General features: G+C 38.5%; 1 protein-coding gene across 4 annotated transcripts in view; it reads right to left on the reverse strand.

The window, feature by feature from the left end:
- The window catches only part of LOC106924683 (CUB and sushi domain-containing protein 3), a 392355-nt gene that overhangs the window by 17003 nt on the left and 349660 nt on the right, over positions 1–25692 (reverse strand). For 2 of the 4 annotated variants that reach the window (XM_088010271.1, XM_088010272.1), the window contains exons 40-49: positions 24858–25046; positions 21181–21366; positions 20831–21025; positions 18158–18331; positions 13839–14012; positions 6857–7030; positions 5441–5626; positions 5181–5354; positions 1157–1339; positions 874–1050 (exon numbers count right to left, since the gene is read on the reverse strand). In XM_088010271.1, the coding sequence (XP_087866397.1) occupies positions 874–1050; positions 1157–1339; positions 5181–5354; positions 5441–5626; positions 6857–7030; positions 13839–14012; positions 18158–18331; positions 20831–21025; positions 21181–21366; positions 24858–25046 (1812 nt within the window). Of the gene's footprint in view, positions 1–873; positions 1051–1156; positions 1340–5180; positions 5355–5440; positions 5627–6844; positions 7031–13838; positions 14013–18157; positions 18332–20830; positions 21026–21180; positions 21367–24857; positions 25047–25692 lie in introns of all 4 variants that reach the window. The other 2 variants (XM_088010270.1, XM_088010273.1) reach the window with 2 other exon arrangements.

The following is a 25692-nucleotide window of genomic DNA, read 5'->3' on the forward strand; positions in this document are numbered from 1 at the left end:
GCTGTGGTTTTGACCATGGAAGTCTTTGGATGATGTTTTGCCCAGTCTCTCTTTCTCATTGTTGAGTCGCTGACCCTAACCATAAGGTTTTGAGAAGGTTCATCCCTGCTGCATGTTTGTTCCAGTTGTGGATTTTGGCTCTCACTTTAGTTTGAGGCTTCCCAAACTCCTAGGAATTGCGTTGTAACCTCCGCAGACTGACAGAGGCAAATGACTTTTAACCAGCAGAGAGGCTCCGTTTAAATTATTTATCATATCTGCAGGTCAGGTAATAATCAGGCATGGGATTGGCTTGTGAAATTGAGTTCAGCTTTTTAAAAATGTACTTTGATCATAGCTAATTCATGATTCAACAAAGAGGGTAATTACTTTTTACATGGGGCCAGGTTGGTTTTGGATATCTTTCTTCCCTTAACCACCCCGCAGTCCTAACTTGGCGCTCAGAAAGAGCGAGGCAGATGTCAAGGTTGAACAAAGGAGAAGAGACGGGGGGTATCCCGTCAGTTCCCAAAACCATTAAAAAAAAAAACCCAGATAAACAAACAAACAAAACGTAAAGCATACAAGGTGTCCACTTCACCACCTCCGGGACTGTGGGAGGGTTAATAAATGAAACGAAAGTTCAGTATGTCAATTTGCAAAACTGGAAGAGACATATCCAAAAAGACTTGCAGCTGTAATTGGGGCAAAATGTGCTTCTACAGAGTATTCATTCAGAAGCATTTTTCTCCAATGTTCAAAACGTGTTGGTCTTTCAAAAAAAAAAAAATCTTAGTTAATAATAAAGTTTGTAGTTATGTGCCAAGATACAAAAGAATTTAAAAGAGTACAAAAACATTTTGTAATATGGGGAAAGCAAAGCAGATAACTCACTAGTGCAGTTTGGCTGTGCCCCCGACCATGTCCCGTTGGCCTGGCACAGCCTGGTGGTGGCACCAGTGAGCAGGTAACCATCCATGCAGGAGTAGATGACAGAGTGGGAGAACGTCGTCCCATCAAGGCGAAAGACTCTGCCGTTACTGGGAGTGCCGGGATTTCCACACTGAATGGCTGCACGAAACGCGACATAGAATCCCGTGATTATTGGGGAAAAACATATGTGCTAAAAATGGCTGAAGTAAGGTCGATGGGGAGGAATTATACACATTCATCCTACGTTTACAAAAGGGCTGAGTGCCGGACCACGTCCCGTTGGGGAAGCACATTCTCTCCGCAGACCCAATGAGCTCGTAGCCCTCTGAGCAGGTGAAGTAGACCTTGGAACGGATCCTGAAATCCGTCTGTTCCCTTGAGCCGTGGGAGGGAATGCCGGGATCGCCGCAAGAACCAGCAATGTCACCTGTAGGAAGAAAATTCATCCCCTGGTGTTTTGTACTTTCTTGTATGTCACAAATAAGAAGAAGGGGGACAGTAAAAAAAAAAAACGAAAACGGCATGTCGAATCCTTATGGTCAACAAGTGTAAAATGCCTGTTTACAAATTGCAGCGGATTGCAGACATTATGTTCATGACAAGTCCATATGCTGCTCTAAAACTCTATATGTGTATATGTATGTGTGCTGATGGGTAGCAGCTTGTGTAAGTGTGTGTGCGTGTGTGTGTGGGGTCCTCACTCTGCCCTTGTACAACCGCCTGGTCAGCAAAACCCTGTCTGACAGACACAGCATGCTCCTGAGAATGCACACACACACACACACACACACACACACACACACACACACACACACACACACACACACACACACACACGCACGCACACACTTCTATACCGAAAACAAAACACACATTCTCACACCAGTGCACGAGTCTAGACTAACATATTGCTTCTCAAACATTGCTGGCCCACACTGCCCATTTTGCTAATGGTATGAGATTTGCATTGGGTTACTTGTGCATAAGATTAATGCCACAACCTGATTAATTTCTGTTGGCTCTGAATGACTAATTATGTCTCGAAGTAACCCTTCGCATTCATTGCAGAACACACATTTCAGGCAAGACAGAACGCTTTTCACAAGAAAAATAACTTTTAAGTCATTCTTCTGTTGTGAGTGTGTTTAAAGCTCTTGCCTTCTCTCACAGTTGTTCTGCTAACAACATACTGTGTAAGTTTAGAGGCTTTTTGCAAAATAGCTTACAAAAGGCACATTCACACACATTATGAAGTAAAAGCTTTTTAAAGTTAAACTGCTCCCGAGATGCTCAAATGTACAAAATGTGGAAAAGTTTCAAACTGCACCTAGTTTCTTCATGCTACGCCAAGCAGCCAGATTTTATTATACTCCTAAAGTGGTTGTGATCAATACGTTTCCAGGTTTGCTAAGGTTTTGTGCCTTTAAATGTTGGATTAGAGTGCTTAAAGTGCCAGTTTGCAATGGATCCTTTGCCAAGTTGCGTGCTAAGAAACAACTCTGGCTCATTTGTACAGTTTACGAATCGCTTTCCAACAGTTGATGCTCATATCTACCCATAAAACCGTTTGTACTTTTATACTCTAAAAAGCTGTATGCAAGTTTTTTATTTTCTATATTATACATTCATTAACATCGACCTTTCAGACAATTTTCACCTGGTTTGACAGCTCGCCTTTTTGGATAATCTATTCAGTCTGTCTTGGGAATTACAATTAACCCTAACCCTATGTACTGGATAATGTGCCAGCAGGTAGTCACTAACAGCTTTTAGTTGAATCGTTATGTTAATCTGTCATAATATTTAAGACCCAAATATGGGCACAGTGGTTGATTTGGCTGCAATGCCACTGGCAGCAGCATCTCTGCCTATAAAGCGCTTTTGATGCAAAGCGACGATGACAGTGCCTGTTTCCATCAAAAAAAAAAAAAAATAATAATAATAATAATTATTATTGCAATCTCCAACTCCCTTTAAGGCATTTGTTTTGCTTTTCTAATTTAGTGCTATTGACCAAGCAACACCAGCTGTCCTGTTCTAAAAAAAAAAAAAAAGTTAACTGTACGATCACCTAAATGATGCCGACAAACCATTTGTTGGCAGGGCAAAAATAATTGTGCATATTATATATATTTTTATGTCAGTTGTTATAACACTTGCATTGAACTACATTTTATGAGATTACTCTTGACATGCATTGCAAAGTTCACAAATAAGCATCATAGTTTGCCTCAAAATGTTTGGGCACCAGGCTGAAGGACTTTAGCACTCTTTAGTTTATTCTTCTCTTTTTTTTCCCCAACTTTTCTTTTAAATGGCAGTGCTAAGCTTGGAGTTGGAGCGTATTAAAGAAGGACTACAACTTTTTTGGGGAAATGCATTTTTTTTTTTTTTTTATTATTTCCACTGTCCTTTAAAGGTTAAGCTACACTCAGTAGCTGATGAGTTTAATTTGGCGTATAGACTAGAGGTGAGAAAACGGGAAACCTGGCTCTGTTTAAAGGTGATGAAATCCTCCTTCCAGCAGCTTTAAAGTTCACCAGTGAATGCATTATGTTTAGTTTCATGTAATCTGACCAGAATAATCCAGGTTTCATCATTAATTTTATACTATCTGAGGAAAAAAAAAAAAAAGTTTTTATTTGGATGTCTTCAAATAAATCAGTAACGTCTACGGTGCAGCGAAAAACCAGCACACATTACGTAGCGGATGTGTTGTACGGAGGTGTAGTGATGCTGGCCAGACTCGCACCCCCACTTGTGATAAAAGTGACTTTTAGGAGAATGGATGCAAGTAATATAAATAATCTCATCCATCTACACACAAGAGCAAATCTCAATGAGATAAATTCCCTCAGAGTCCACATATGTTACAGGCCACGACTAATTTCCATTTCTCTCTAAATAGCTTAAGTTCCTCTTTGAGCTTAAAGCGAGTTAACTTAATGCTGTATATTCCTGCCCCTTATGGATGCACAGCCATGACAGGTTTCTCCATGAAATTATCTGTTCAACAACGAAGTCAAAAGTCAAAATTAGCGATTAAAAAATTGGACAGCTATATATATATATTTTTTTTATCAATACGGTACAAAATAAAATACCAAAAACTACGATAATTTATTTAATCACTGAATCTGTCACTATATTTATTACCTAACACACAGACGGGTCTAGGATTGTTTTGATTGTGCTGAATCAAATCCGAGAAAGCTTATTGTTCTTGCAATCTCTGATTTTCGACAAAGACGTCTCTCCGCCCAAACTACCAAAATCAAATCTCAGTGTGTGATTTCTTTCATTTTGTAAGACTCAGTTTGATTTTCACATCTGGAACCCAGTGTTTTTGGACAGCATGAAAAGATTTATAAAATAAAATAAAAATACATAAAATTACTTGTGAGTTCTGATGGAGCGTAATAACAAAGCTTGTATTGTTATCCCAGATTGAACTCTTATCTCCACAGGGTTCTGGTGCAGACCAGCCAGGTGGAAAGCATGAATCTTTTTCTTCTTCTTTTTTTTTTTTTTCTAATCTATTAGCCTCCCTCACCCCAACGTTACCTCTGGGAAATTGCTGTAAATAACAATGTATTCTTAGTCAAGTCGTCTGGAATGTTTCTCACCGTGCTTGTTATGTAAGCGGCAGCTGGGAGCTTTTCGGTCTGCAAGAGCCGTAATCATGCCTCCAGCAAGCTGATGGTGAACCATATAACTCGGAGTGTTTGTTTACATTATGAAAGGTGAAGAAGATTTCCGTCCGCAAAGACAATCTGACTTAAGAAGCGTCAAGATAGGAATTTACAGGAAATCCGGAGGGTATGAAATATGCCTTTGTGAAGCATATTAGAGGCCTATGATGATGCCTAGTTGTACCTCAGTTCACAGTTAAATAAACACCCTTAGATTCTCTAGAATGACATAAAAGGTCAGCAAGTGTTGATTTTAAACTAGCGGAGAAAACAATTTTTAAAGTCCAGAACTGAGCAATTGTATGGCAAGGTTACATTCCGGCGATGTTTTACCAGACAGGCACTGCTACATTCACTTTTCATGCAGCTACCTTTCCTCTGCATGTTCATCCAGGCCCCTATTATCCCTCCAAGCGAGTGCGAAGGGTTTAAGAAAAGTGTACCTGCAAGATGTGAAGCATGCCACTTTACACTCTGGCGAGTCTACATGTTTTAGACACCTTTTATCCATCTATCAGAATCCCCGGTACGGGTTGGACGTCGGAGCTTGTATATTCTGAAGTTTAAAATGCTCACCCGAGCAGAAGGGCATGGGGGAGCTCCACATCCCATTGAGCTGACACATCCGAGAAGATTCTCCTTTTAGCTGCCTCCCACCCAGACAGGAATATCGGACTGTCAAACCAAATGTGAACTTCTCTCCAGTCAGCATGCCGTTGGGCGGAGAGCCTGGATGGCCGCAGTCTACAACTACACATCGAGACAGATCAAGACTGAAAGATCAGCTGCTTTTGGCCACACGTAGCATGAGACAAAAGCCCTTTTTATCTACACACCTATGCATTCAGGAAGAGGCTTGTCCCACTGTCCGGTGGGCTGACAGGTCAGCACCGGTGAGCCGAACAGGTAATAACCAGGGTTGCAGTCATAGAACACCACCGTGCCGAAAGTGAAGTTGCCATGTTCTATTTTACTCTGCCGAATGGAGTTGGCTGGGATGCCGGGATCGGAGCAGTTGACCACTGTACGCAGAGAGACACAGAGACGGACATGCGGGAAACACAAAAGACAGACAGGAGGAAAACCTGTGTTATTTGGCATGAACCAGGGAGAGTCATTTATTTTGGCCTCCAATGGATTCTTCGCTGTTTTCAAATTCAGAGCAATAACGCAGGACGTGATAAACACGACAAAAAATAAATAAAATGAGAAGAGCTTGTGTTGTGAAGGACAGGTAGTGATAAGGTTTTAATAAAGCTATGCAGCTTCGTATTCTTATCCAACAATTTCAATGGCACATTTCCTAAATACTAGCAGCAAAAAACAAAAACATAAAGGTTTAAACCTTGGCAACCACTAAAAATGTTATACTGAGTCATCATGGAAGGATTAGCTAACATACAATGTAAGAGCTGCTGAAAAACGTGGCTACACAATTTTCAATTCTTTTTGATTTAGTTTGTAATTCACAAAAGATAAAAAAAAAAGTTAATACAGGCTCAAATATATGAGGCACAACCATTAGTCTTAAGTTTCTCTTCCCAAATTGCAACCTGCCTAAAAATCCCCAGCCTGGCTGGGAATATGACCACTCAATTAGGCAGATTACGTGACGTTCACTTAAACTGGTGTGTTTGCTGCTCACACACAGGTTTTGGTGTAGTTCACACATTTTCAGCAGATCTGAAAACATTTTAACGTGTTTGGGATCATTGCACTGTTGGAACATGCAACCTGTCCAACCTTTCAAGCATTTCATTAAAACTGTCACCTGTTTAGCTGCTTATTCAAATATCGGTGGGGGTGTATGTATATATTTGAACCTGTATTATTCCAGAAATGTAGTTTAGAGCCTGTGTCGATTTGGGACAATCCAAACAAATCCCCCCCCCCCCGCCCCGCCCCCAGTTAAAAAAAAACAAAATCATTACAGTTGTATGTTGTATAGTCATTCCAAGCTACCAAAAGGAAAGATGAATTAAATCTTTGGCTTAGAAGGTTAAAAGGAAGCGTATTTAAAGAGAGAATTTACTTTTCTTCTCGGACAGAAGGTCAAAGTGGCAAATGTGTTTATTATGAACAAAGCTGATGGAAGAAAAAAGATGAAATGAAAAAAAGGAGGGATGCTCTAAGGTAAGGATTGGGGCTGAGAGATGAATTGGGTCCATGGCAGCAGGAGCATGCAGACATGGTAAGAAAGAATGAGCTAAAAAAGAAAGTTAGGGGTCAATACACTTAACTTTTCTCCCCACCTTTACACGTTGGGGGCGGGTGGCTCCACTGCCTGTTGGCCTGGCACTGAGCACGTGCGGGCCCCTCCATCTCGTATCCCCGGTTGCAAACGAAGCTGACCACATCGTTGAGGTTAAAGCCATTTCCCACCGTGCGGCCGTAGATGGGACTTCCTGGGTGGCCGCAGCTGATCGCTAGGGGAAAATGTTCACACGCATGAAACTGAATACGGGCTAATGACGCCAAAAATGTCTTGAGAAGCTTTAATTTTATAATATGCACCATTTTGACCTACGCCACACCTGCCCTGCTCTTTTGAGCAACATGAGTCTACATTTTATCACTTTGAATTAGATCAGAAACAATTTTCCAACTTTGTGTCTAGTGAAACTTCCAGAATAAGGACAAAACTAAGTGTGTGGCTTAGATTGCAAAAGATGAGACACGCACCACTGAAATATTCATATTCAGCAAATGGAATGCGACCATAGGAAAAAGAAAATATGGGATCACTGTTCTTTGAGGATGTTCATTGAGGTGTTTTATTTAGTAGAACAAGGGGAAAAAAATGACAGTCGTGTCCCCAAACTATTCCCGATGACAGCTGGAGATTGTGATTGGAGCTTTGTAAAACAGGCCTCACACACATTAAAAATTGACAGTAATTCACATTTAAATCAAGCAGGGAAAAAAAACAAAAAAACAGTGTCTCCGGTAATGAGGAAAAATACATTTTATATTCACATATTTTGATTTTATGACCAGGATAAGTTTAATTTTCCAATGACTATGTCATAAATAAAGTAGATAGACTTCAATGAGCTCATGCAACAGGGTGGCAATCAAAAGTGTTGGTCCAGAAAGTGAAAAGCTGACAAAAAAAAGATAAGCATAAATGTAAGAAAATAAAAAGAGAGAAAGTAAAAACCCACACAAAAATTGTAGAAACAAAGCTATCAGTTTTTGTGACTGAATTATAAGAATATGGTTTATAAATCTTGAAATGCATAGGAATAGCCAAATTTTTCCACATGAATTAAAGAGAACCCATCACAGGTTGTAAAAGTCTGGATATAAAATATCAAATTAAGGCAGAGAAATAATTCAGGAGGATTTTGGATTGTTTTAGAGTTTATTGTTATCGTAACAAAAGCATATGCAACATACCTATGCCAAAAAAATTGCTTCAACAGCAATTAAAATTTGCTAATAATATAAAAAAATATAAGTTTTAGGATTTATTTATTTATTTATTTATTTTAATGCTAAAACAACAGAGGTTGCCTGGAAAAAGGTTTTTCAATAAACGTATAATTGCAGTGCCTTGCAAAAGTAATGAGATTTAAACTAAAACCACAAATATGCAGAACATTTTAGAATCACCTTTCACTGCAATTACAACTGGAAGTCTTTTCAGAGTATGTGACTCCCTGCTATACAGTTGTGTCGATACTGAAATTGTTGCCCATTCTTCTTTGTAAAATGGCTAAAGCTTAATCATGGAGAGTGTCTGTGAAAATCAATTTTCTCAGATAGATTTAGGTGCTTCTAATACATTTATCTAATTGATTTCATTATACTCCCACTGTATTCTAAGGGTGTGGCCTGCAGCAAGATAAACCTCTGTAAAAGCCTCGAAGCTTTTACAGCAACTAGCAGATTTTCTTCCCGAATTGGATTTTATTTTAGGGAGGGAAAAAATGAAAAAAGGGTTTTCCAGACTTTTACATTTAAAAAAAAATATTGAAGACCGTTTTTAATTTCTTATTCGGCTTCATAATTATACTCTATTTTCTGAATTTCCACAACAAAAATTCTGAGCAAGATAAACTGTAATCTGTAATATGTCAAATTCTGAAAAAGGGTGTAAATCCTTTTGCAAAACGTGACTGAAAAAACTACATGTGGTTTCCAAGGCTAGAGCAGGATTCAGGTTTATCTCGTTACCATGCACAGGCTAGATGCAAGCATGTTGCCAAGTCTCCGTATTATTATTTGATTTTAAAGCCTTTTGTTCACATCCTAACGAGAAATGATAATAGTTCCAATTTTCAGTCGCTGCTTTTTGGTCGTATTCTGCATTCACTCTCAGTGTTCCCCCGTTTGTCATTGTTCCTTGTAATTAATCATCTTGGTTACTTTGTTCGCTGAAACTATTCGCTGTTTGTGTGGCGATTGTGTAAACAGATATCCAATAGCTATTGGCAGATTCTCTCTTTCATCCCCTTCTCCAACTTCCCGGTTTGACATAAATCTGGGAGAAGAGGAGCCCGCCCAAACTAGAAAAGAGGCGACTGGCGGGTGGCAAAACAGAGAAGAAAAAAACAGGGAGAGAGGCAGAGTGGACACATGAGGAGATGAAGAAAACGGAGGGAAAGGAAGTCTTAAAGTGAAGGGAAATGAAGACAAGAGGCCACAAGAGAGAGGCAGAAGCAAAGAAACTCGATCAGCGAGAATTAGAAGTTACTTTGCATGCTGCAGATCCGCAGCCATCTGACACTGCCAGCAGGCCCCGTGGCTGCACACACGCACACATTCAAACACATTTCATAGTCTCATCATCATTCTCTGTTTGTGTCTCTAAACAAGAGCCTCTCATCTCCATAATTACAGTATAATTTGGCTGTAAAATAATTTCCCTCAATAACTCCTGCATGAATAACCTCAATAAAAACAGCTACAGCTTAGAGAGACTCCCCAACATGCCAAGGGACGCACAAACCGTCCCGGCCATGCAAACACAGATGTGTGTCCTTCAACATGCAAATACATGCTCACGAAGCTATGCTAGAGTCTTTATATTGGAACATTTCGTTCTGTTTCTTGGTAATATTTAAAACAAAGCAGCCCCCGCTATTCCTTTTTGGACTCCAACTCTGTCTTCCTAATTTAGTCAACAATTGGCCCTGTCGCTTTAGGGAAGCCAGGCCCTATAATTGGCCTCATCATCACCACCTCCACTGTGCTCTCTCTGTGTGGCTTGGGAAAAAAAAAAAAAATCATGACACTCACAGCAAGTGACCAATTTTAGAGAATTTTCCACAGCAGCCCCGGACACGTCAGAGCCTTCTGTTGTGTCCTCCAGCCCCAATAATAATAATCTCAACCCAGACCAATAAGACAGATTTGTCCCTCTGGCTCTTTAAGGATTCTAGTGTGGGGCTGTAAATCCCGAGTAGCACTGGCTGCCAATCCACCACTGTTGTTTGTTTTTTCCCCCTCAAAAGCTGACCACGCAACAGCTGTGCTAGTTGTCAATGTATTCATCATTAACAGTTTTACTTCCCTACTTCATCATAAAAATCCCACTCTATTAAAATAGTACAACTTGTGGTGGTAATGTTGGCGCACTTGCAGTTTACAGCCGATTTGGATGGAAAATAAAGCATATCCCTAAAGTTATTTAAGCTAAACTACATCAAATTTTAGAACCAGTAAACACAAGTACCGTGAAAGACACCTATTTGACAAAATAAAGCTTCTCTTTTCTAAAATACTACCATATGAATGATGATGCATCATCTGAAGTACACAGCAAACTTGGAAGTGTTCCATCAACTTCTACAGAGTTAAATTCAACACTTTCTAGTGTCTAGTGTCTATACTGGTCCACTCTGGATGGTGTAGAAGTTACACTTTTGAAAGTGTTATTTGTGATAGAGTGGAATCAACACACTTCAGTGTTAATCTACCCAACACTAGTGTATATTGTCAAAAGTTAACTCTATGAACGTGTTAATCCAACACAGAACGGTGTGAAGTATATATTAACATAGGAATCGCAGGGGTTAAGCACAGCCCACATATGAAGGCTCTAGTTTTCAATGCGGTTGTCGTGGGTTTGCTTCCCAGTCTTCCCCTTCTCTCATTGTCCACTTTTTTTTTGTCAATTTACTACCAAATAAAAGCCACTAGAGCAATTAAAACATGTTTTCCCCAGAAACTATCAGCCATCAATAATCCCCAAATTCATTTAAAGACATTAGATGCTACAAAAACACCAGCACCAGTTGCAGTATGGAATCTACTTTTATTTCAAAACATCAAACAGCACTGACAGCAATATACAACAAAGGTCATTCATTCATGGTACTTTGCACTGGAGGTGAAGTGTGCTTTGAAAGTTCAGTGGAAGCGGCCATGGATGGTCTTGTGATCTTGTGAAGTGTCTTTGGTGCTGCTCTTGTTTTCGCCAACATGGAGGAGGAAGACTTGCAGCCTGGAAGGAAAAACAAGAAATATAGCAGAAACATTAAGATAATAAATATTTTAAAAAGAACTGTGAACAAAACTAATCGGACTCACCTGAGTGTGTCACCGTCATATTCATTCAAATTACTCTGCCCACCTGGTTTACAAGATAAAGCATAAAAAAGTCAGAAATAATTACTAAAGAAATCAGTCAGCTTATAGAAAAATTTTTGGACAGCATTAAAAGTCGTGCCAACCCGTCTGAAGAAATGTGTTGGAGTCACCATAACAGGCTTCAGTCACTAACATGACACACTAACAAAGAAAAAGCATTTTGGCAGTTTTTAGATGTGCCACAGGTACAAAACACCAGAGTCAAACGGCTTAATTGCCTCCTCATTGCGTAGAAATGTTCTCCAGAGTCCTGCTAATCACCTAATTATTCTATATTGTGGTGCAGCAGCAGCACATCTACATGTTGCAGGACAGTAGCCTTCCAGGACTGCAGTTTGACACCTGTGGCTTAGATCAAGCCAATGGTCCAGCACAGCCACTCCCCCGTTTTGCAGTCTACAGCCAAAAACTTAAAGAAAACAACCCCACAGCTAAATAATGTTAACTCAAATGGCCTCCAGATTTTCCTGACAGTTTCGATGTTTCGTTAAGATAATAAACAGTCGTATATACCGTGATATCCAAACAAATAAACGTGTATACGTTAAGTGAACTATGTATATGAATCAATACTCTTGTGTAAACGGACAAATAATGCCTCCATAAAAAATAGTCAAAAACATGATAATTTTAACATGGAACTTACCTTGTTAAAATAAGCTCCAGACAAGACGTCATACTGCTACCTCCGCTCCTCAGGCAAACATGTGACGCAGTAGCGCAACAAGATGGCGTCGGCTGGGGGGCGGGGCTAATGACCGGGCCCAAATAATAAAGCTCATGATAATTTAACTTTACAACATGTACATGCCCGCAACAGCGGAGCTAACACGTTTCATCACCACAGAGAGCGACTATGTCATTTTGAAGTCCATCTGACATGAAGTACAACAAACAAGGAGAAGAACAGAAACATCAGGCTACTGGTCACCAATGATGAAACAACACAAATTCAAAACACGTTAACGTATTCCGTAGAAATGCTCTAGCTAGTTTGCCATTTGTTGCCAAGTGACTGATGATGACGTTGGTGACGAGCTTTACCCAGAATGCACCTGGAGACAATAAGGACGATTCATTTGTAGTTTTGTGTGTCATAAAGTTAAATATAAGAGTAAAAATAAAGCCAGTCATGTGGCACAACATTTTATTAAATATTTTACACTCACTATGTCACTAAAATCAGTCCGTCTGGTGAGGTTTTTAGCAACCATGAGTCAACAATGGAGCACCCTACTATATAAGCTATTGGGGTATCATATACAGTTTTCAACAGTTTTCTGACGTTGATTTCTAAATCAACACCAGACTGAGTGTTGATTTAGACTGTTGGAGTTAATTTAGAAATCAACACTGGACTGGATTGCTTTTTGTTTAACTCTCTGGAACTCTTTAGTGAGTGTTAGTGAAACTAGCACTCACTAACACTCATGTTGTTGAATTAACACTGTATTTTTAACATACAACACTTGCACTGGAAATCTGACACTTCCGAATTTGCTGTGTAAGGGCTCATCAAACATTCTCTCTCCACGATTCCCCTTAATAATTAGCTTGTCCCCCAAAAAACCACGTGTGGATCATTGTCTTGAGGTGATTTCTTAGGGTAAAACTAGATGCTGTGGGAAAACTAACTGCAGATGAACTTAGTGCTTTAGTGGTCTTGTCCTTTATCTCTTTAATATTCTTTTTCGTATTTTCAAAGTTTGGGTACTACAATGAATAAAACATACTCGAGCTAAAACCCTGAACACAACTGAAAAACAAAAAGTGGGGAAAATCGTGACATAAATGTTTTCATATGTTAGAAGTTACTTTGTTGTACAGCTTACAGTCAGTAATTTAAAATAACAATAATAATAAATGGCTCCTCTGCACATGCACATTTTATAATCAGTTTTCCCTGAATTTTGTTACCCCTGAACCAGAACAAAGATGTTTGTTTTAATGATGTGCTCAATCGCCTCACATCCAATGCTAAACTTTGATTTAGTTATCTCTATTGACTGACTCTCCCTCACCTCGGCTTGGAAAGCATGTCTTTGTCAATAAGCGTCACCGTTTTTATTCTATTTTCAAGGCAGTTAAATTTGAAATTGAGCTGCTCTCCTCCTTTGTTATTGATGAAAACCGTGCTGAGCTTCAAAGCAATGGGCGATTGGATTTTATCTCATTATACCAGTTTTTATGACAGATTTGAAGACAGAGTATACTTGTTTCACGCTTATAAATTTGCCTTAATTTGTTGGTCAGTCAATTTTATTTTAAGAAACTTGGAAGCAGTTTGTCACCCAGCAGATCTTTCAGACGTGAGGTTGTTTTTCAATGTGTTTTTCATTCGTATGCCCCTGAAGTGATTCCAAGTTGTTTTGCACTGACTCGTGAGCTCTTGGGGGAGAAAGAAGGCAATCAAACTTTAAACAAATATCTGGACTCTTCAGGCTCAAAGCTGCCTGTTTCTGCAAAACATAGGAGAATCGGTCTAGGTCTTTCGGTACAGCTAGGCGCCAATAAAACAAAAACGTAAAAACTGCTTTTCTCAGACAGCTAAACAGTATGGTAAGTGTTATTACAGGAGATTTTCTAACCACTTCTATCAACTAGCAGAGTTGTGAGAACAGAAGGTGAATTCCTTACGTATGCAGATGGGCAGCTGTCCGGACCACTGGTTATCTTGGAGGCAGATTCGAACCGATGAGCCTATGAGGCGGTAGCCAGGCAGACACTGGTACACAACTGTGTCACGGTACCCAAAGTTTTCCCCGATGACCTGGCCGTTCACAATTCCCTCTGGGATTCCACAGTGGCCAGCTAGACAGGAAAAAATACAAACAAACAAACAAAAAAACAGTAGTTATTTTGAAGGCCAGTCAATTCAGGAAAAAGTTAGTCATTTTTCGATGTTTTCTTCATTTTGGAATAACGTCTCACTGGAACCCTAACAAGCCCAACAAAAGGCTCGGTAATTGTTTCCACACCCATGAATGTCAGTGACTTTGTTATTCATGTGCTTTTGAATTAACGGGGCACGATGCGATGTTCTCTGAGATCTTTTAGCCTACTTCATGCTGGCAGAAGCTTCTATCTAAGTGACTGGTAAATTCTACTGGTCTGGTAAGGAAGTAATCTGAAGGCCAGTCACTTCAGAAAATAAAGATCTGGAAGAAGTGTGTCAAAGAATCCAAAACCAGATGCAAATACTTTTTTGCTACAAACTCGATCAAATTTTAGTTCAACTTCATTCATCTGCAACTCTCAAATGAAGACATTTAAAGGGTTCACATGATTTTGGGGCGTCTATTTACTCCATGAATAGATTCATTCGCACGGGTCTGATTGATTGATGTGCAGCGCTGTCACGAGCCACTTAAAAGCCATTTCACAAAGTCAGAAGGGAACGCGTATTTTTCTGCTCACAGATATTTTTTTTTTTTTTGGATTGAGTATTGATTTTGTTCTTTACAGTAGATAAAACCGTCACCGCAACTCCGACGTCAGCAAAAGCTAACGATTTAAACGCGGCCAGGGAGGCAGAACAGAACGAGAAGAGGAAAAGGTTGCATCGTATTAACTGTGTCATCTGACACTGTGTGTTTGAGGTGTTGATTACTTGAGTTAAAGGACACTCCTCGGGGGGACACAAATCTGACTTTTTTCTGAATATGTTGTAAACACGTGAACACAGACACAAAGGGAATCAATTATTAGCCTGAAGCCACAACGGTTTATTAAAGTCTTATTTGTTTACTTCGAAGGATCACTTAGTGCTAGCAATAAATAGCACGTTAAAAACTGTTTTGCAGTTTTTTTGTTTGAATGTCTGTCGAGACTAAAGTCACAACGGTGGTATGGAAATATAATAGGGTCAATAATATGACGGTATGAGACATTATGGGATAAATTGGTAGAGAGAGTTTTCTTGCTAAATTGCATGTAGGCATTTGTAGGAAGAGATAAGATTAAAGAAGATACAGAGAAAATGTGAAAAAAAAATGTATGAAATAGTTTTTACTACAAATAGAATTAGCAAAAAAAAAATTCCAAATACTTTTAAAATAATATTCTAATGTAATTTAGAACATTTGTAGTTAATTCAATATATTCATGTTTTGTTCATGTTTTAATTTGATCAATTTTGCAGAATTTTAGTTAAATAAAATTAAAGATATGCATAGATCTAGCAAAATTACTGAATAAATAAAATTGCTAAGTGTAGAAGAAGTTGCATATAATATTCAATTTTGCTGTTTGTCTCTTCATAGTCACCCAAATAAAATTATATTATTAGATTAATCAGTTGTCCTACCGTATAGCTATACTGCAACATGCTTCACACACATGTTGACTGCAGATTTATTGAGCAGTTCTAAAACGGGCTTACTTTAATAAGAATGATAAGCAGTCGTTTTAGGCTGTTGGAGGTGTTTCTAAACAGCTCTATTGTGTTTGTTATTGTCGAGGGAACAAGGGAAAGGTGTGCTAGCCTTCTTTCAACCAGCGAAGCAGAAGGTGCAACAATGGGTCCGAAGAGACAGCACTGCGTTATTCTACGCTCAAATCAGTCAGAGAAAACTCTGGTCACTTCAGCACTTTAGAGTCTCGCTAAACGGATTTTAAATAATAGCATTTTTTTTTCTTATGCTTTCTTAAAACTAAGTCTTTAAGAAACCTTTGCATATTTTTGTACTGTAAATCAACCTATGTGTTACATCAGTTCAACTTGACACACGTTTCTTTTTATACTGTGATGTTACCATAGAAAGAAAAATAAAGTGTTGTATTTCGCCATATGATGTTAACAACCATGTCCACTTTCAGTGTGTCAACCATCCCATCACTGGACTGACAGCAGCTATCTTGACCTTAAGTAAAACCAAAGAGCTGTGTGTCAGAGGAAGGTTGACAGACAGGGTCTGTATTTAAAGCCAGTATAAAAGATCAGGAAGTGGAACACGGTGCTTATTTTAAAAGGCTTGGTACAGTTGTGGATAGAAAACTTTCATGTAGACTACATTTATAAATAGCCAAGACATTGACTCTCGTTTGAAGAAATTAGGAAGGTTTAATGTCAATAACCACACATCGACCATGGCTTACAAGTCGCTTACTGAGTGTGTTCTCTCAGACCTGTAGGAGTATTTTAAAACAGCTCTCACTCCAGGAATTAAGTGATTGTTTGATGCATAAGACAGCCACTCAGTTGAATAAGGACTTAACATGACTAACTGTGCTTGGGTTTATGTGCTCAGCTTATTTGCTTAGTCTTATTTGTATGAACCTTATTAGCTACACACTAAAGGAAATGGTCAATTCCTGAGTACAACTAATGGATAATAAAAGTATATTTTCTGATTTTTAGAACACCAAGATGACTGACTGAATGTCCTATTAGTGTCATGATATGTGGGAGCTTACCCCATATTTAGGCACTCGAGAGCACTCAAGATCTAAAAGGCTTTAAAAAAAAATTCCCATGTTCAAAAGGAAAATAAACTGTGCCAACTGAGCCAACAGGGCATGAAATAAACAAAGAAGCTGACAAATGACTAAGAGAAGTGATTGTTAAGTGGAGACAGGTAAGCTTGTTGGGAATATGGAGCAGATGGTGAATTGGGGAGATGGAACAAGGACAACTGAGGACATCTAGAAAGTATGGCAGCAATAACAAGAACAAGCCATCAAAGCTATGTGTAAACTGTTAGAGAAGGAGGAGAAAAAAAACAACGGCAATGACTGAAGCTTGACAAGAATAGAAAATAGAGAAATAAAACAAAAGCTAGAAACATGACCAGAGACTTAAGCTATGACAGTTTGCAGCATAAATGTCTATTTGTTGTTGACTAAATTACGCCCCATCATCATTTTAGACGAAGCTTTCCCGTATTTGAATTTAAATCCTGCGTCGACTCCCTCCCCTTAGCCTGTGATGTATTCCTGCAAGCCTTCCTCCTGCTGAGGCTTCACCAGAAAATGACAGCTCCCTGTCATAACACGTGTTACCCCTGGCTGGCACGCTGGCGGAAGAAAGATACAGTTTCTGTGGGAATCATATATAAAAAATGAAGTTCTAAATTAACTCAGAGTGGAGCCGAAGCTCAGCCAAGATGGTGTTGTTCACGAGGTGGACAAGGTCAGAGGGGAGCAGCTGTGAGGCCAGACGTGAGGTGTGGGGCAGGACCCTTCCTTTGATACCTGTCCTCATTAGACTGACGCGGAAAAACCACATCTTCCTCGCTTTCATTCTAATGGTGGTTCTTGATACAGAGCCGCACAAAAGTATTCCTACCCAGGCGATCCTTTTAGTGTTTGTCACATTACAGCCAAAAAAAAATCTCAACGGATTTTAGTGCGATTTCATGCGATAAGCCAACACAAAGTAGTGTGTAGTCACATAAGTTTTTTTTTCTAATTATTTTATAAATAGAAAACTGAAAGGTGTGGTGTGAATTTGTATTTTTTAAACTAAACCCCAAAATGAAATCCAATGTAACCAACTGCTTTTACGCAAATTGGCTAAATTCTTCACATATGTTGAAATGAAAATCTGAGAAAAAGTTCAAGTTGTTTGCCTAGAGCAAGGTACTGTGTGCACGATGGAGTGAAAGGGTAAAAAAAAAAAGAAAAGAAAAAAAACCTTATATAAATACATACATATTTTAATTAATATTTATTAGGCATGGAATATTGTAATTTTTCTCTTCCAAATTTGTGACTTTTCAACATCAGATTATATCTAATTTTCTTTTTACATAAACATGAAATAAATTTTTTTATGTACAATGCTCCTAATACTCCATCATAAAGTACGTTTGTGGGTGTGGTTGAAGCAGTGTTCTTTGTCCATCATCAGTTTTGGATAAAAATCAGAAAATTACCGTTTCATTAAAATATGTTACTCTAGATGTAGCATAAAATTCCATAAAAATAAAGTGCAATTTACTTTCACGATTACTCACCTAAACACTTTGTTTCCGTTCCGCTCCAAAGCCCAGACGACAGGCACTCTCTGACGGCTGACCCCACCAGCATGAAGCCAACATCGCACGTAAAGATGGCCGTGGCGCCAAACGTCGTTTGAGTACCAATCTTCTTTCCATTGTGAGGCGAAGGAAGGTCGCCGCACGAGATAACTGCAAAACATGGTTGGACACAGACAATTTAATAATCAGCTGCCAGCCACTTTAGCACCGGGTTAATTTTAGAAGCTGCTAGACCTCATTTCAGTTTCAGCAAGAAGTGCTGCCATCCTGGCAAGATGTGCAGCAGGCAAATTTGGTTCTGCTGTTTTTTCCCCTCCTTCTCCACTTACAAAGTGCCCAGTGAGGAAAATAACAGGACATGGAGAAGTGCCACAGTATTCTTTGAATAAAAATAACGGTGATCCAAAATGTCAAAGAATCCCAGGAAGAGATCTCCTGAATGACAGCGAGAAATGTCAACTCTCCCAGGTTAAATTATGGATTGGAAGGATGAAAGTTTAACCTTGTATGGTGACTCTGTCATCTTTGGATAACATCAAATTAGATGAAAGCAGAAAAAAAAAAAGAATTTAAACATGACAGTCGATATAAAATGACAAGCTTTTACAGGCTATTTTTTTTCAAGACAGAACTGTCAGATGGGTTTATATGTAAGCCAGGTTTTGATTCTAGCTGATTCTAGCTGTCATGGAGCTTCTGGCTCTAGTATTACGCACCAAATGAGAAACCGGGTACAACGTGTCATATGGGTAACAAGTTCACGGTTCAGGTAGCATATAACTCTGCAAAAAAACTTCACTATTCTGCAAAAATTCACAATCCACTTTTAATGGTATCAACATTTCTATTGTTATGCCACCATCTGTTTTCCTCTGTCTTTCTCCAGGTCAGCTACAAGAACTGACGGAAAGCTTTTAATGTAAAATATTTGAAACAACCCCAGAACACAAAAGAAAATTATGTTGTGAAAATGCGAGATCCAAGGAGAGTGACACTATCCACAGCGATGAAGTAATGAAATCATGACTATCTTGGCATTGAGCATGTCGAGATAAGCAAACTTTAGTGCAAGTTCTGCATAGAGTAGGATGGGAAAAGGTACTGTCATTATAGGGTTAATCCTGAGATATTTCCTGATTAGCACCGGCTGCTATTAGCGATATACATCCCATGTCTAAGTTGCAACCTGTATGACGCAGAGTTTTTCACATATCCCAAAAAGTCCTCGGCAGTCCAGCTTAGCTGGATGTCGAACATCATCCACTAAAGTATCAGACGCAAAGAAATTTGATGTTAGTTACTTACAGCCACATTTCCTCACCTATGCTAGATGCACAAGGCAGATTTGAAGGAGTGTGACAGGAGTTTCAGCAATGCAGCGATCAATAAGCCAGAGTTCAAAATCATTATATTTTCCCTTGACTGGCTCTAAGCAGTTAATGTCAGGAGAAACACTGAAAAATCAGATATATTTTTTTTCTGGCCCATTAAATTCTTTACAACTAAAATCTGACTCTGTTTTGAGTTTAGCACAAAAAAAAAAATCTAATAAATATGATGTTTGGGTAGCTATACATGGGGAGGCAGTTAGAATTGTTGTCTTGCAGTAATCCCTCCGTCTATGTGATTCCTTGCATTATTCTATCAAGGAATGTGCAGACAAGTTTTCTCTTGATGATTCAATATTTATTAAATTAAAGGATGTTTGCACAAATGAGTTTGTATTTGCTTTACATCTCTGAAAGAAAATTAGTTTTTCCGTAACCTCACTCAGCAAGTCTGACCTCAAAGGAAAAAAACGAAATAATCGGCTGGTGAAACTCTGATCAACGCATTTATTAATTACCCATGAAGAAAAAAAGAGAGGACAGTGTGGAAAGATTTCTATTTGAGTTACTTTGCATTGCAGCTTACTTATCGTTTTTAGCTTAAAGTACGATTGCATATCCAATCTGTCTCTTGGATAGGACATTACGTTCGTGATTCACTGAAGTTTTCTATAATATATAATGTATGAATAGCATAAATGGGAGAATAATTATGGATGCAAGATGAAAACCCCTGCAATTTCCCCGACAAATGGATGTTTTATTTTTGATGTTTCTACGCAAACGCTGTGATGATGGTGGATGTATTTGCTTTCTTCTAAAGCATTTTCAGATCGTCTTGGAGGGTGTGGTAGAACAGCTACTATGGCTATGAATTTTGCTGAAAATTTGCATTGTTTTTGAAAAGATATACAACTTTTAAGTTCACCACAGTAATTTCTGTACATGTCGTACTTTTGGCATGCGATTTGGTTGAATCTATTAACATTTTAACCAAAATTAAGCTGGGATTCAAGGGATATCTTACAAAAATCCAGTTGACAACAGTTTTATTCAAGTGTTTTGTTGGCTTCTTATTTTTTTAATCCCCATTCACAATTGTCATCCAAAATCTTTGATATCTAAAGCTTAATTAGAGGAGTTTGGCAAAAATGAGGAGAAATACATGGAGAAGGACATTACAACTCTGTTTACTTCCTCCAAAAAAATAGACGACAAATAAATAAGAAGAAAGAGTTATCCTCTGGAAAAGCTGCAAACACTGTTTACTCCTTTATTGTTGGTGCTGTGGGCATTTTATTATTACATCTTTTCTACTCACTCTGGCAGTGCGGCCTCTCGTTCTTCCAGCTCCACACCCCATTGGCTAGACACTGGATGTGGGCGGGGCCTAACCTGTAGTACCCCGGGTCGCAGGTGAATACGATGCGAGTTCTGTACTCGTAGTGCGAGCCGTTAACAATCCTCCAGCGGCCGTGCTCCAGGGAAAACGACCCGATGCTGGGACACACTACCACTACACAGGCAGGAGAAAACGAAGCCTTATTAGACCTACTCACTTTGGGAAAATCCAGTAATATCACTTTTTGTACTTCTGCATCAAAATCATGACATATTGAGATTTGGTCCGTCTGTTACACAGCCTGGTGCCGGGACGCGCATGTCACTAACCGGAACATCTCGGTATCTTGTTATGGTTGCTCCATGTTCCGTCAGGCTGACAGATGGCTGATGTCAGTTCTTTACTGGAGAGTCTGTATCCGTCGTTGCAGAAGTAAGAAACTCTTGTTCCCACGGAGTAGTCGGCGGTTAGCACTCCACCGTTTATTGGTGCCTTGGGTGGCCCGCAGGAGACGGCTACGAAAGGAGAGGGATGCACTGATTGAGAACATCCAAACACCTTCTGCGTTCCGTTTCATTTGTGGATGCAAAACATACAATTCCAGGCAGTGTTTTGCATCTTCTCATCAAAGTTGTTAATATCATACTTATTTCCGTCTAAATTTATTTTTTTCTTTTTAACCATTCAATTTTAGAGGTGGAGCAATAATACGCAACTCCAATGAGTTTTAAAATTAAGACCTGGGTGCACAAGTTTAAAGATGTACACTGACATCCACATAGATGAAACGATGGAGGCTCACATAACCTCACTAATATTTAACTAAACGTGCCTCAGCATGCCTTGACGAGACGCTTTTTGTCAAGTTTCAATTGGATTTCTGCTCCACGCATTTAATAAAGAAATATAGTTCATTTAAGTTGGTTGGTTTCTTAGTAAAAATTCAGCTTTTAAAAATATTAGGTGTATTTTTAATGATGCCAATGTTGGGTCCATTTCAGAGTCTTGATTTCACTGTAATTCATCCATTACAAAACCAGCTTTGATGTACGCCTTGTTGGAAGATAAAATTCTCTTCAGGTTTTAACTTTCTATCGGCTTAGATGAAGTTGTAGCATATGGAGGGAGTTGTCCGTCTTCAAAACTTCTTACACTTAGTTTGATGCCTTATGATGAGGCTACAACCAACCATGATTGAACGAGTTCTTGGGTTTAAAATCTCCACCAAACTATCCTCTGGACATTGTGGGCAATTAGCTAAATATTTGTGGGCAGTTGCAAACTTTGGTTGAGCTGAAAGTGTCAAAACACATATAGCAAAGCCATAGGAGAGCATTGAAATGCCTTGCTAATTTTTGTCTCCCCCCTTCTGTGTCTCACTCACACATGACAGTTTTCAGAGAGGATTAATTACCATAGCAACAGGAGGGCAGAGATGTAGAGAACTTCAGAGATGGCGCCAGTCAGTACAGAGGAGGGCAGAGCTTCTAGTTAGAGCTACAGAGACGTCACCTTGGTGTAACACTACAGACAAGTATATATGTTTTATAATATAATTACCACCGATGACAAAAAAAAGGAAATATTTTCTCACTTTTCTGTCAACTGCACAATTCTTAAGTAGCAAGTAGTATAAGATGAGTAGTATTTCAAAAGAGCAGAAGAAATTTGAACAATAACAATATTTGTTGCTAATCTGTTGCTAAGAGATGAGCACGTTTTCCGCTAACCAAGTGTCACAAAGTTTAGTTTAGTTTTGCAAAATTTACCAACTGTAAATTTCCTGTGTTTAAGCAGAGAAGCAGTATTTTAAAAGACCTTACGTTTTATAAGCAGTAATTGATTTGTTGTTGCTGTTAAGAGATGAGCATTTTTGTCTGGTAATGAACTGCCACAAAGGATAAATCAGATTTTTAGTCTTGTGTTGAAGTCTGTTTTATAATATGTTCACCACCAATGGCAAAAAATATATTTTCACTTTTCTGGAAAATTCACCAACTGCGCAATTTGTACTAAGTAGTGCAAGGTAAATATTATTTCAAAAGAGCAGAAGAAATCTTATGTTTTTTGAACAATAACAACATTTGTTGTTATCTGTTGCTAACAGACGAGCACGTTTTCTGGCAACCAAGTGTCACAAAGTGAACATCCGATTTTTACTTTTGCAAAATTTACCAACTGTAAATTTCCTGTGTCAAAGGAGACAATCAGTATTTCAAAAGAGTTTATGTTTTATGAACGATAATTAATTTAGTTTGAAGAGATGAGCGATTTTTCTGGTAACGAACTGCCACGCAGTTTAAATCAGATTTTCACTTTTGTATTGAATGTCTGTTTTACAATATATTTACCGTCAATGATCCAAAAAAAAACTTTTTTACTTTTCTGAAAAGCTCACTAACTGCACAATTCCTGTCAAGCGATATAAGATAAGCAGTATTTCAAAAACACAGAAGAAATCTTTTGCTTTTTGAACAATGACGATATTTGTTGTTCATCTGTTGCTAAGAGACGAGCGCGTTTTCTGGTAACCAAGTGTCACGAAGTGAACATCCGATTTTTACTTTTGCGAAATTTACCAACTGTACATTTCTTGTGTCTAGTCAGATTAGCAGTATTTTAAACAAGCTTATGTATTATAAACAATAATATTACTTGTTATTAATTCGGTGTTGAGAGATGACCGTTCTTTTCTGGTAACGAACTGCCACGAAGTATAAATTATATTTTTTTAAATCAAAATTATTTGTTTTTCTCTGTTGCATCAGTACTGGTCAAAACAGAATATCTCAAATAAAGCTATTCTGATAGACGATAACTGGATGTGAAACATCTGACCAGAACTGGATATAATTCTGTAAACTATCTCTATAAAATTGTAGCTTTCCGCCTAAAAACACACAATTGAGAGTTCTTCTTTATTATCAGCAACATGATATTAGACAGCTTCGACAAAAACAAATCTCTTTTCTCACGTATGCGTTATGTAAGACATTGCAATAAGGCTTCAACTGGAAAAGATGAATGTGGAAAGAACGGAATACTGTCCTTCCATAAATAGTTTTATTTGAGATAAACCTGTGTTTTTTAAGCTTTATCATCTTGACATCCATTAAGTACAAGAAAAGATAGCAATAAACTTCACTGTTAAAAATTTCTCTTCTAAAAAAATGTATTTTCACCGGGATGCTTTATCAGCCTGTAGATAACAAGACAACATAAAGTGGAAGGCAAATTACAGCATGTAATCTCACACCTCATCTAATATCCTCCTCTGATTCTCCCAGCCCATATACATTTGATAACAGCCCCCGATTAAGCTTTCGTGGTAGTTTTCTCCAGCTCAGTTGTGATACAACAAAGCTGGACACAACATAGCAAAGAAAACACGATTTAATTTACACAAAAATAGGAAGGAAATTGCATGAAACAAAACAGAAAATTCACCATTAATGAAACAGCACAATATTTCCTAAAACTGAGCAGCAACAAAACAAGACCGTTTAATAAAATTCATATAACATGTTTTTTGTATCAACATATGAACATCATTGCTTAAAGCACTTATTTTGTCGTCCTATGCCACTTATGCAATTATAAACTATATATTAATTGCTTTAACCCTACCACAACGAACGTGTCGCCGACGACACGGCCAAATTTGCAGTACCGTAATTCCTCCACACTCGGTGCTATCGGAAAAATTCCAACAGTTTCTGAAAGGGGAGACGTTGCACTTTCCAGCCAATATCGGGTTATTACGGTAATTTCACAGCTGCCGTAGCAGGGAGTGAAATTAATATGAGGGGCAATATTTTAATAGACGGTAAATTGCAAAAATAACATGCTGGATATTGAAAGTTCCAGTTGTTGTGGATAAATGGGGAAATATATTTACTCGCAGGACATTTAAAGAACTGCATACAATGAAAATAAGCAAAAAAATATCCAATCGGACATTTTGAACTTAGGTGAGAAAGAGTTCCACAAACACATTTTCGCGTACCTTGACAACCAGGCACAGGAGAGTCCCAGGCGTGGTAGCCCTGCGATGTACGGCGGCAAGTCGCCGTGCCGTTGCCTATGAGACGGTAACCGCGGTCGCAAGCCCAGCGCACCACACTGTTGACATGACCGCCTGTCTGAGACGATATGGAGCCGTGGAGGGGCGAGTCTGGCGTGGAGCAGTACAGGGCTGCGGTGGAACAAACATTTAGAAAGACAAACCATGTAAATTCTATGAAACAAAAGGGCGTACAGACAGGAAGGCACAAATCGATTCATTCATCGTTCTTTACTTGAATCACGAAAGGCTAAAACCAGTCTTCAACTACTACTGTGTTGGGAACCACCTTTCCACCCACACAACTAAAAACAAACTATTAGGATATCATTGAACTTATAACCGCAAGCGTATGAAATAACTATACAAAAACCTGTTAGAGGAGAAGTAATAGCATTTAAATTGTAATCACATTAAGAGCAATTATTGTACATTTAGAGGAAATCTTTAAAAAAAAGCCTTGAACAGAAAACTACAGAATCTTTATTAGGAAAGCAATACGATATGACTATTTGAGTGCCTATGACAAACATTATGTTGGACTCAGAAGTCATTAGTGAATCTAAAAAAAATTATGACAATCTCATATTAAGTATTAATTTTGATAAAGATTCAGTAGAATTTCCTCTGTGTCATGGCTGTCCACTGAGAGTAAATGAAAATGTAGAGTTTCCAAAATGTTTTTGCTGCCTTACATTTATAACACTTTGCTTCATTGTGATACCGAAATGTTTCACACAGATTTTGAACGCTATTAGGTTTTCTTTTTTGTATATTT

Source organism: Poecilia mexicana, unplaced genomic scaffold, assembly GCF_051168715.1.
Source record: "Poecilia mexicana isolate PSO_F unplaced genomic scaffold, ASM5116871v1 scaffold_11, whole genome shotgun sequence".
NCBI classification, from domain to species: Eukaryota; Metazoa; Chordata; class Actinopteri; order Cyprinodontiformes; family Poeciliidae; genus Poecilia; species Poecilia mexicana.